The 13,532-nt window shown below is 37.4% G+C and overlaps 1 protein-coding gene across 10 annotated transcripts in view; it reads left to right on the forward strand.

Annotated features, from left to right (window-relative positions):
* The window catches only part of arhgef37 (Rho guanine nucleotide exchange factor (GEF) 37), a 411,845-nt gene that overhangs the window by 342,862 nt on the left and 55,451 nt on the right, over positions 1 to 13,532 (forward strand). For all 10 annotated transcript variants that reach the window (XM_048543924.2, XM_048543923.2, XM_048543921.2 and 7 more), the window contains 2 exons: positions 9,499 to 9,698; positions 11,492 to 11,622. In XM_048543924.2, the coding sequence (XP_048399881.1) occupies positions 9,499 to 9,698; positions 11,492 to 11,622 (331 nt within the window). The remainder of the gene's footprint in view (positions 1 to 9,498; positions 9,699 to 11,491; positions 11,623 to 13,532) is intronic.

Raw genomic sequence — 13,532 nt, forward strand, 5'->3', positions numbered from 1 at the left:
TGAGGAGTGGAGGCTGTATTTCAACAATAGTCTTATAAAATGGTGAGAACATTTGAGGGGATGAATTATCCTGTTCCTCTTTCTTATATTCTGTTTTTATTGCATTTCTGAGTTTTGCTCAATGACCTGTGTCTGGGGAGCAGATTTGATTCAATTCAAATATAATACAGTTGCACCTGGTGACCATTGGGTGGTGCTTTGAAGCAAATCTTTGAAGGAACTTCATCGCCCAGATCACCCAGTGTCTTTTTCTAGCCTAGCTTTGTGCTTTTCCTCACCTTGCTTGCTGTGTTCTTTATCATTCCTGTTTTTTTCTCCCTTGCGTACTAGTGATCCTTGACCTCCACTTCCTCCTTGCCTCGGGGACTTCCATACCTTTGCCTTTGGCGTTTTCATTAGATTTGTGCACGTGGAATTGTTGAACCTTATCCTGTTAATTAAACTTGCCTTAGTATGGCCAGTATAATAGATACTTGCCATAACTACATATCAATATTTACAAAAACTCATTACTCCACAGAATATTGCCATCATTTGTAAAATATTTTAAGCTGGACCATAATATGTTTGAATGGGAGTGTAAAATAAATGCATTTCTATATTCTCCTGGAATGAAGTCAAAGAACAATTTTTTAAAATCCGTCAAGTTATACTCCTTCCTTATTTCTTCTTGCACCCAATACAGAAGTGTTTACTATTTATTTACTATCACCAACTTCATATTTTAATTCCTGCCAACTATTTATAGTATTTGGATCCAGTCAGCCAAACCAAAATGTCTGTCTCCTTTCATCACAACACACCATTCAAATCTTTTGGGCCTTTACCCAGAGTTGGAGATTTTTACTTCCAAATATCTTTAGATGTGAGCTGTGTTGAAAAGACTCACAGACCTCAAACATTTTTGACCCTGTTTTGTTTCCACAGATGCTGTCTGATCTGCTGAGCAGTTTTCAAATTTGTTTTCTTTTAGGATTTCCAATATCCTCCGACAGTATTATGCTTTTGTGTTGCGGACGAGAGTCTCTGTTCCTTTAATGCGGATTTTCCTGCTTGAATTGTTAATTATTGTATGTCCAAAGAACTATAGAGCTTCAGTGCTCCAAATTATATTATTAAATTGTACCTTATACAAACCTTTCCGAATTAACGTGCCTTAAAAAGTAATCTGCAATTATTGTCACGTTAATTAATGGTGATAAATTGACAAGTAAAAGATTGACCATTAAAATTGAAAAATGTTATGAATAAATAATGAATTAATATTTTATTTAAAATGTTCAAACCTGACAATGCCAATTTAAAGGACAATTATAGTGATACCACATGTAAACAAATAGGCCCAACTAACAGTGCCTGAATGATGACGTCACGTGTTCAATATGTTTAAGTGTGGTATTACTATTATGAGATCTACATTGCAATCTATTTATAGAACAATCCACTTTAATAAGTTTTGCTAAATTGTAGTAACATTTTGTTACTGTAAAAGTTATATGATAGTGAAAATTTGTTATATTTACATCCCAATTTAGTCAGGCTCAAAGACTGATGTGCGATGATTAATTTGAAAACTAATAGTTTGACAGAGGTGCTCATGGAGTTACCATTTTCAGAGATTGAAAAATTGCTTTTTTAATGGTAGTTGTCAATATGCCTAACTTTATTTGGGTTTTTTTAAAAATTAGCATGTATTTTAGCTCAATTAATTCTGTTCCTTTATAAATAAGGCAGAAATTAGGCCTGGCCACTTTGCAGCTTTCAGGAATTATTCAATTTTATTGAATAAGCTGTCATACTAGCAACACAACATTGTTGTAGTGCCCACAGCAACTATACTATACGGTAGATTTTCTGTTTTCTCGATCTGGATTAATATGCAAAACCAATGCTTCCACATGTTCTCTGCTTGGCTCTAATACTATCAAATTCCCTATTAATTTGAATTTTAGTAAGCAAAGGATGTACAGGCAAAGCCATTGCCTTTAAAAGCCATCAATTAAACAGAAAAAGTTGTTCAATGAAACACAGCCACATAAAACAATGACAGTCTTTCAGTAAAAACACTATTTCAAAAGCAATGAATTTTTTTTAACTTAAATCTTATTTGTAAATTAGCCAGAGAATTGAGAGGCAGTCACAGAATTTCCGTGCTGTGCTTGATCACTCATTTTCAACTATTGTCTTTTGCCTCATTACATTGTTTGGTTTTTACAGCAGATATTTTCTTGGGCTTATTGTTATTAGACACTCTGGTGAGTAGACATTGAGCTAAATTTTTCCATTGGAAACAGATTCAAAAGTGGACAATAGTTTTTTCTTTATTCTTTCATGGGGGTCAACACTAACAAGACCAGCAGTTGTTGCCTATTCCGAGTTGTTCTTGAGTGACTTGCTAGGCCATTTCAAAAAGACAGTTAAGAGTCAACAAAATCACTGCAGTTCTGGAGTCATTATGCGCAAACCAGTTGAGGTTAACAGGTTAGTGGACATAAGTAAACCAGGCAGTTTTATAAAAACAATTCATAAGAGTTTCATGGTCGTCATTACCGAGACTAATTCCAGATCTAAGAATTGAGTTTAAACTCCACCTCATGTCTTGGTGGGATTTGAATTCATGGATTTCCACCCATGCCTCTGTGTTACTAGTCCATTGAGATTACCAGTACTCACCATCTCTCCCTGAAAAGACAGCCGTAGCTACCATCTGTACATGATCTTTGAAATAAATGAGCAGATCTTCATTCTCAGGAATAAAGGGGACCTAGAACACTCGGTAGAACAGGAAAAAAGTTGATCATTAAAATTATACTGTGCTGAGGGCTTTTTATATCCAAACCTTTTACTTTTTGCATGTAAGAAAAAACTGTTTCAATGTTTTTGTCGCTGTTCCTGCCATATTGCTACTAGCTTAGCTTCATGAAGCTCCTAATGATTTTCTATCCCTATGAAAATCTCAGGACATCAGAAAATCAGATCTTAAAGTGCTCCCTAATGATCTTGATCCATTTACTTAAAAACACTGGCAATTTCACTTTTCGATTTCCCCACCATATCACACAGTTTGTTTGTCTTTTGTGACACCAATATCTAACTACCTTCCCTAAATCACTGCCACTCTATCCCCAGTGCCCACGAGAGACCTGCAACTTGCCGCTGTCCAGTTAGAAAACATAATATACAGGTAAGCAGTTGGACAGACACAAAGATGAATTTTTATTGGCAGCCGGCGAAAGGGCGTGCAGAAGAAATGTGTAGAGGCTGCAGATCAGCCCCACAGCAAACCCAGTGCTAGCATCATGACCAATGACTTTGCGACTCCATGATAGTCTGCTGTACCCAGCTGTGATTGACTGGAGCTGTGTGTCAATCAGGTCCTATCTGGCTTGTGGCACCTTCGCAGCTCTGCTTTGCCATCCGCAAAGAGAGCTTCCCACAGTACTCATCCTCCTCTCCTCTGAAGACTGTTCCTCGTCTCCCAGTTCTTCAAGATTGATCACATCATCTGTTTGCGTAGCTGGAGTTTGCAAACACCTACTTCATGTTTTTGCCCCTATAATCCCTTATGTCCAGCAGATGTGGATCCCTAGCTTTCATCCATCAAACTGACACTGATTTTACCCTGCCTTGTGCAGTGTCCCAGATTTTTTCTTCTCATTTGCAATTTTCATTTAGAGAGCCACAAGTGATAGCAGGGAATGCAGCTCACAGTGGACACTATCAGCACCAGGCTCCAGCTCACAGAATCTCTATGCACCTTGCTTTGCCTCAACAGCCTACTCCCACCCATACCTTCACGTAGAGTCACACCACATTGGATTCCAATTCTCATCTCCAATTCTCACCCCAAACCCTGAGATTACACCTTAATTGATACCCTGCTGCTTTACTTTCACTCTGAGAAGGCCAGAGTGGTCATCACTGCCTATACTCCCTCCCCCATGGTAACCTACAGTGCCCTGTCCTGCTAAACTGCATAAGCTGCCCAATTTCCATGTCCGTAAGACTCTGTGTGCACTGTGCCTCTGATTGACGGTACCAACATGCCAAGAAACAGTACCCCTTTCCCCTGCTTGACTGGACTGAGGATTAGCCCCCACTAACTTTCCGACGTGGCCATGCTGACATGGTTCAATAAGCCTGCTGTGTGTTTGCTGCATGGACAGCTGTCACATGCTTTAGGTGTAAGATTGATGTCTTGGTGTGCCATGGAGTAGTTTTGGGCTGTATTTGTTCCTTCTGGCTTGGGACATGCTAGTTGCCTGTTGGTAATTAATTTCTACCTCAAACAGAGTGACCACAACCCCCTATGCCATGTGTTGTTATTCCTTTTGATTTTGTGATAGTATACAGCTGAGAAATAGCTGGGAAGTTGATCTTAATGCTGGAGCCCATTGAAGACCAATGTCATTGGAAATTCTGTCTGTGATTATTACGCCTTCCTCAGAGAATTGTTACTTTGGTTGGAAAGCAGTAAAAAGAGCAGCAGGAGTGAGAGCTAGGAATCATGAGGAAATTGATCTAAAGATAAAGTGATTTCTGGAGCAAGGGGAAGGAGCTGACAGAAAGGCAGAACAGTCAGAAGCAGGTAGTGCACATACATAGAGAAAGTAGCCATGGACAGTTGAATTCCAGAATGTTTCAGTTTTATGGTATGCGGGAATTGTGATTATGTCAATGTGAAATATTGAGGTAAAACCACAGTTCTAATGAAAAATTATGTGATCAAGTAAAAAATAAGAATTTTGCCAACAGGACAGTTTAAAAATTAGCTATGATAAGGGATGATTACCATCTTTCTAGTTTGTTCTTAGTTTGCCTTTTAAGTAGCCTTACTTAAACATTGGCACCAACACATCACTGAAATAACTCTACAGATGCTGGTATCCCGTCACCAAGTCACCTTTTATTTCTATGTGGAGAGTCCTTGACACTGATCCAACTCCCTCAAGGCCAGCTTGCAGAGTGCCAGAATATCTGACACTCCTGCTTTTATCTATCAGGCAGGGCTTGCTGAATAGACCAGTTTGACAGTCCCAATCAGGGAACTCACTCTGTGAGGTTCACCTGGCTGACCTCATTACAATCACGACAATAAGAAATATTTCATGTAGCTGTCATTAATTTTATTGCCCCATGGTATAAAGTAGCAGGGAAGTAAAGCCAATACTGCTACTGCTTTTATTGTCAACATTTCAAACATTACACAGGAGATCCAAGTCTTCTCTGATTTTATTAAAAATTACTCTTTTGTTTGCAGGTTTATTTTCTTTCCTTTCTTTAAAGTACTGACTTGTGCTGAAATCTAACTCCAAGGGTGGTTTCAGCCTTTCAACATTTAAAAACATAAGAAATAGAACTTCAGTAGGCCATTTTAACTTACAAGTCTGTTCCACCAATCAATAAGTTCATGGTGATTTACCTCAACTCCACATTCCAACACTATTTCCATATTGTTTCCTTCCATTAGCATCCAACAATCCATCAACCTTTGTCCTGAATACATCAGTGACTAAGCATCCATAGTTCTTGTGCGTAGGAGAATTCCAAAGATTTACAAGCTTTTGATTGAACAAGAACCTCCTTTCAGGAGTGAGACCTCCTCTCCATTTCTCGATTCCTTTGATGAACAAACTATCCTTCTAGCATGTACCATGTCAACCTGTTTAAGAATTTATGTTTCAATTAGAACACCTTTCATTCTTGTGAACCGTAGGAAATATAAACCTATACGCTCCTCATAAGACAATTCCTTAATCCCAGAAGTCAGTCCAATGATCAGAGTTGCACTCTTCTCTGAGACATATATCTTATTTTCAACCAAACGTAAGCAGTATTCCAGGTGAGATTTTACCAACAACCTACATGATTACAGTAAGACTTTTTTACTCCAACCCCTTTGTAGTAAAGGCTAGCATATCATTTTCCTCCTTAATTGATTTCTGCAGGTTTACTGCATTTTAACTTCATGTGATTCAGCAACAAAGACATACTTCTGAATATTGTTTTCCCATTCCTTCCCTTTTGAAAAATGTAGTGCCTATGCAAGTGGTATCTTTCACTAACAAGATGGTGCCATGGGTCCATGCCTGTCACACAATTGAGCAATGAATTTTAATGCTGGTGCAGTGCCAGCTGTGCAAGCCATATGTCCCAGGACTTGGCTGATGGAATCAAACAGCATGTTCCGTTACTGGTTTAGAATAATCAAAATACAGACAAGGTACTAAACCAGTCCACATTTGTAAGACCCAAACCAAATTGTCTGCTAGTAGATGTTCTGATGTGATTGGGCAATACTTGCACAACATCCCATGTGCAGTAATATACACACTAATAGCCAATCTAAGATAATCTGTTGAGTTTGTAACATTGCTCGTTTATGTAAGCTGAAAGTGACATACATTCATGCATAAGGAGCCATCCCATGCAAGAAAAAGAAATATATTCAAAGTCTACCCTCTTTGAATTACCCAGAAGCTTGGGGTGCCTATAGTTCATTCTTGTATTCTCCAGTGGCAACACCCTTGCTAATCAGAGGTGACTTGGCAACCAATCAACACCTTTTTCTTCTGTGGTATAACTTGTGACTATCTAAAGTTTGGCATTCTTGTTTGTCCTGATAAGTGAAAAATGAGAATCCTTGGCAACATGTGTCTCATTCAGTGACATTTAAAGGATGTTCTGCCTTTCTACTTCTCTTACCATTGTAAATAATTTTGGAATTCTTGATGTTTTATTACATATGCCTTGCTCTTGTCCAATCATTTTAGCAGCCTATATCCCTTTGTAGCCTCATTATGTCTGTATCACAGTTTAGTTTCTCATTTAAGTTTGCACCATGAGCACATTTGGGCACGTTATAAAGAATTCCCTCACAATAAATTGCTGTAGACCCAACCGGCAGTTTCTTTGTGGTACCCAATAGTGATAGCCTGCTAATTCCAAAATGAACCATTCTTTCACCTATTCCAGTGGTCTACTGGCAGTTCTTTTACATTCTATCCTTAATAAATAAGGTCATTCAAAATGAGTTTCTCCAGCACTTGCTATTTTTATTTCAGATTTCCAGCATCCGCAGGGCTATAATTTAAATTTTAGTCGAATACAAAAATTACACATGGTGTGTAGATATAAATTGCTGTTATTGTTGTTTGTTCCTGTTTTACTGCACTTAAAAATCTCTGATCAATGCTACAATTTTATTACTACAATTATTGTAGTAATATTACTACAATAATTGGAATGTAGGAATATTACTACAATTCCATGAGCCCTAATTTAGTGTAATAATGTCTTGTGTGGCAATTTGCTCAGCTGGAGTTTACTTGTTGAACATTATCAGGCTGTTTAATCATAGTTACCATTAAAATTATTCTGGTCCTATCCTCACCTACTGACTGTAAGTATTTTATTTCTGGTGAGGACAACCATCAGAAGCTGAGGTTCTGACTGATTCTCCATCTCCTAACCCAGGAATACCGAGGCCAATTCTAGCATTCCAACTGTTACATTTACGAATGACAGTTGCTATGAAATTTGCCGAGTGGCAAGGTAAACTGGTTATAGCAAATTGGCAGCCCATTTTACACTACTTTGTGGGGCATCCTTTATTTCAGACAGGGTGTTAAAATAGACTGTGATTCACTTTGGGTCATGCCATTATAACAATTAGAATGCTGTAAGTTTTTTGAGCGCTTGCTCAAAAATCAAACTTCTGGATCATGTTGTCACAGAGAGCCTTTTACCCTAAACCATTGAGAAAGCTCTGATTTTTCAAGTTTATTACAATGCATCGGAATCATGCACCATTTTCATTTACAAAGATATAAATGAAGTAACATCATTGTCTATAGATCTGGGTTTTCCTGTTCCACCAGTGCTTCCAAGAACAGGTAGGATTTTTAACCTTACTAAGCCACTTGGCTGCATTCTGAGTGTGCATTTTTGATTGCTGTCTCGTATCACCAACGTGTGCAATAACTGTCTTAAGTTGCAGTCGCTAATGGTACAATTCACTGCCAATGAAGTCTCACCTCCAGTTCACAGTTCAAAGAAGCAGTGAAGTGGAGCACAAAGTAAATGTTTCCCAATGAGAGCTGCATTCTATCCTGCTAGTCTGTTGCTGCATGGCCCATTAGGTCAGGACAGGTCAATTTTATTTCAGACCTACATACACTAAAGTGAGTATCATTAGTGATACTACATAAAAAGATCAAATTATTAAATGTAGCAATATTATTTTGCCATCTAGATCGCAGAATACTTTCTTAAAACTACTAAAATTAAATGAAACTTTAGATTACAATTTTCAATTCTTCTTGAATGTGTAATAATCCTTCATTTGAATATGACTTATGATCTGAATAATTATCTGACTTCAGTCTTGCACTGCATCTTCTGAACCTGACTTATAGCCTGGCTCAATCTGCAATTAAGTAGTGCTGGTGTAGAAGAGGATGGAAGAAGATTTTGATTCTATACTATTATTGAAGTCTGCCAACCATAATTTCAGCCAGTGTCACTACTTGTATGCCCAAGATGTTGCAAAGCAAACACTTATAAAGTAGAAGATAATATCTCAAGGACAGAATGGAACATCCAGTGATGAAAATTACTCAAAATTCAGCCTCACTTCACTAAAGTGCCTTTTGGTATGGTGACATGCAATGTTCAGAGATGTCAGGGCATGAGTTCCAATATTCAATACATTGTTTCTATATTAAGATGTTCTTAGATTTTTTTAGTTGCCTCCATAGGTGCATCAATACTCTTTGCAACTATTGTTTTGGGATGCCTTGACATTGCAAACAGTACTGCAAAAATCCAACACTTTCTTCTTTTATTTTTGACAAAACACACTTTCAATACATCATGAAGAAGCAGTGTTTGATAACTCAGCCTTTGATCACTTTTAAATCTTAAGTACTTTCATTTTTACAGATATGCAAAATAAATATATGTTTAAGAGTAAACAAATGTGGGAGTCTTGATGCAGACTATAATTAATAGCAACTTCAGACACCAGGAGATTAGAGTGTTTGACAGCAGTGGAGATAAGTATCTGTTCTGTACAGTTGGAACACCACCCGCAGCACGACTCAGAAATAGCAAAATATATCAAATATGTATTTTCAAATTTGTGAAGCTTTATTGGAAGGTTACAGACTAAGTTGTCTGGAGTAAATATAACAAAGAAATGTGATTGCTAGAAATCAAAAACACAGCAGAATTCTGCTTTATCTCCACAGATGCTGCCAGACCAGCTGAGTTTTTCTAAATATTAAAAACCTGTTTCATGCTGGGACCACCCTCAAAATGTAAATTAGATTTTTCCCAACAATGTTGCATTTAAGTTGAGATTTGTTACTTTTCATAATTCATATGTGAAGGTAATAGAACCATAGCACAAAATGCCACTTTATAAATGGATATGATATGGAAGCACCACAAAAGAAAGAGCTGATATTAAATTCCTTTAATGACTTTTTTCAACAGTGCTCACACAGGGGCCATAACATTGACTTTCTTCTTGGTGACACCAGTCCAGAGGATTGGTAAATATCCATTACTTTTAAAAACTGTGCTGGAAAATACAGCACCATCTGATGAAGGTTACACTGCACTAGAGAAAGCTACAGTGGCAATGCAAGAACTAAATTATAATATCAATGAATACAAGAGACTAAAGGAAGTCGGTAAGTGTTGTCTAACGTAATAGCTCTGAAAGAGTTTAATGTTGAATTTGTATTGTCTCTACCTAACCTGATGGTCTCACAGTCTTTGGACTGAGGCAGTTTAATTCTACACTAGCCTTTGTGGGGAGCAGCTATATTCTGTACAACTCCACAGGTTATTATGTACAGTCACAGAATTTTCTGGTACAGGAGGTAATTTTTCATGACTAGTAATTTGAATGGTTCTTACTGCTATCATTACAATTGATCGCCTATCCTCTACTGCTAATAATTAGACAGGCCCCAGGCACATATAAATAAAGCAGGATTAGTGGCAGCAAGTTACCTGAAATAACCTTTACTCTGTGCCACATACTGGCTGAGGTGGCAGATACCATAAGGTTTCAGCAGTGACAATGTGGGTAATAACACAATAAGAATTATCATTTACTTTTGCAATTTGTTTCCTTGCCCTCTGAAAGTGGCCACATGACCATTTATCTGTATCATAGGTAAAGGTATGTGTGAATCTTCTGTTGTTGTCAATGTTGATGCTATTTTGTGGGCTAGGTACATGCAGCTTATAATAATGACTCCTTATGCTTACATAGTCCTTTAATTAGGTGAATTATCTCGAGGTACTCCACAAAAGGTTGTTTACATACTGAAAAGCAGTTGGGAGAAATGAGAGAGATGTCAAAGGTATAATTGGGAGGTGATGACTCTGTGGGAATCATAAGACGAATAATTCTGGGTATTTGGGGTCAAACCCATCATAGCAAGTAATGAAATCTGACTCCAAGTGAAAAAATATTGGAATAAAATAATCCACAGCAGTGTGGTTGACTCTTAACTGCCTTCTGTGCAATTCGGGTCAGGCAATAATTGCCAGCCTCGTCAGTGACACCCACATCCATGAATTAATTTTTAAACATCTCAAGGTCAATAATTTGTCTTCAATTTTATAAGATTTGTTTTAGCAGACAACATCATCTGTGAAACCTTATGAATTCCCTTCTGAAGGGATGTAGCAAGGACATCGAGGATTCAATAAACATGAATGGCAATTTTGAAACTATTGGGTTGAAGCAAGGACCAGGCAGTAGAAAATCAAAGTACAGTGGCTGTAGGCAAAAATGATTGTGAGTAATTTTGACTAGAGTAAAGTTTATCCACAGGCCATACAGAAGCCAGGTTGAAGGAATTGGTACAGAGAATAAGTGGCAGAGGTGAAGTTGCAAAGTGGATAAAGAAATGCACAGTGACAGCACATTCATGGATCTTAAAGGAACAAGCATGGGTAGAACTGAGACAGGAAGTAAAAAGAAGAGAATCAAAGGGACAAAGAAGCACCCTCTAAGGTTAGAGTAATAAAGCAGTTTTGTAGTTAGGGAGAAAGTGAGCAGTTACTAATATTTGTGATAAAGAAGTAAGGAGAGTTAATTAACTGATTCAAGAATAGGAGGAAATGCTTGGAACAACCTGGGGAGAAGCTGAAGAACTCATTAACTGTTCATGAAATTTGGGAATGTATAGGAAAGTTGTATCTGAAAATTTAAGAAATGTACCATGTGTAGCTTAGCGTTACTATGAAATGCACCTGATATATCAATAAGGAAGATCTGGTGCAATAGAGAACGACAGTGTGTAATGGAATGACGTTAGCAAAGACCTAGATCTGAAAATTTCCCATAACATTCGGATTGAAGTTATATCAGCAAACATGCATCATCTACTAGGTTTTAGACCAGTCACATGTAAATACCAGACATCATTTCAATGCTAATGTTTTATCTTTCTTCCAATTCCAACAGTAACGAAATACAGCAGACAAGAAAATCTTTCATTAAGGGATACAATAGGCAGAATAAACAAGCATTCCATTGCAAAGAAGGCATCCAGACTCAGCCAAGTTATTAAACATGAAACAGGAATCCTTCCAAAAGTAAGTTCTTTGGCCAGATGATAATTGCCTGCATGCAAAAAAAATGCAAGATTACAATGTAATCTTCAAGTAAAACCATAGCGTTGGCTGTTGACAATATTGTAATTACTGTGAAGAAGCCGCAGATCCCAAGAATCAATCTAAACTCAAATGTACTGAAGTTAATCAGATGGTGCACAATAATATGAATATGACCCAGCTTGACATCTATACATTTCAAGTTTTTAGTCCTAAGAAAAAAGCAGTGATATGTTTGAAGTAGGGTGAAAATTAGGGCCGGCATATGATAATATGATTCACTTAAATCAAAAGGCGACTCAGAAGTGACATTAAAAGAAGAAATGTATGGACTAGTGAACAGTGCCTGCCAAAAACTGAGAGATTGGTTCTTAGGTAATTGAACAGCTTGGAATTGGAAACAAGACACAAATAAATGATCAGATCTCCACTAGCTCAGCAACGGCCTGTCTGTTCTCAGCAGTCAAAACCTACTTAGCATTTGCTATAAGTTGTGACTTTTCAAGTGATAAGTCAGAGATATATTCAGTAGTTCCAATTGCAGATGATGATATTAACAGATAAAACATCAAAGACAGTGCAGGTACTTCTGAAAATGTCCTAATAGGTTTTGGTAATTACTTCAGTTTAAGAACAAATAAAGTTCTTGAACAAGCAATATTTAACAGAAGACTTCAGCTTCCAGGAGAATCCATAGACAACTTTGTGAATTATCTCTACTGATTAGTGAAATAATGAATATGGAGCTTTGTAATTAGAATTTATTAGAGACTGAATTGTTGTTGTAATTCTTGATGGAACCTTGTTAGTTTTCTAATAAAGCAAAGAAGATTTAACTTTGGAGAAAAAGTTTCAAGCTGAGCTTGTGGCAGAAACCAGAAAAACTTACAAAACAAATCCTGAGAGGAGAGTAACACCACTGTTTCATGGCCAACAGAGTATATTAACCTTATCGGATATGGACAAGAAAATACAGAGAACAAGCAACATGTGTTTGACTAAAAACCATTGTCCATTTTATGGGACAGCAAAGCACAATGCCCAGCTATCACAATAGAATGGCACATTTACAACACTGTAGTTACTTCCAGAAGATGTGCAGCACTAAAACATAGGTTCAGAACAGCAGAAATACACTCATAGAAGTCTATGCCCCATCAATTTTAAAAGATAACTACATTTAACAATGTACCTCCATTGAGAAAAAAAAACGAACCTGAGGCATTCCTGTGGGAATCACATATTCCAGAAGAGATAAAAAATGTTACCAAACATCATCTTGATTACAGGAAAATGCTTTACTGACTTGTCAGAACAGTTATGATGGCAGAAGCAGCAGAGAAAGCTACACCTTACAAACATAAGAATACATGGTGCAACTGAAACAGAAGCTCAGGAAGGTCACAGCTACTATTATAATGCAATGCACACAAGAAAATTGATAATGCGTGCATTTTTCATAGTAAATCCGCTTTATTTTTGAACTTGTTCACGTCTGTTGCCCTGAGCTTTATCAAAAGAATTGGAAGAGCTCAATAACCTCCTAGAGAACAAATGGACCAGAAGAAAACAGCTGTACAAACACTGGTCCATGAACAAAACCATTATTGACCAATGAGTCAGTGGACAACTGGTGGAAGACTTTATTAGGCTTCACAAAACCAAACAGAAGAAAGAGCCAAATGACATAAGAGAGCTGTTTAATGTTGCAAAGGTGGATGAGTCACAATTTTCACAGGACTAGTGGAAATTTTCAATCCTCTGTGTTCAAAAATAGAAAAGTCGATTCTGGTAACACAGCTATCGTTGAGTGAGCAGCAATCTTCCAATGACATGACTTAGAATCTGGGAAAGTTTACTTCACCAATAGAATGGCAAGCACAAACATCTAG

This window comes from Stegostoma tigrinum, chromosome 13 (assembly GCF_030684315.1).
Source record: "Stegostoma tigrinum isolate sSteTig4 chromosome 13, sSteTig4.hap1, whole genome shotgun sequence".
NCBI lineage: Eukaryota > Metazoa > Chordata > Chondrichthyes > Orectolobiformes > Stegostomatidae > Stegostoma > Stegostoma tigrinum.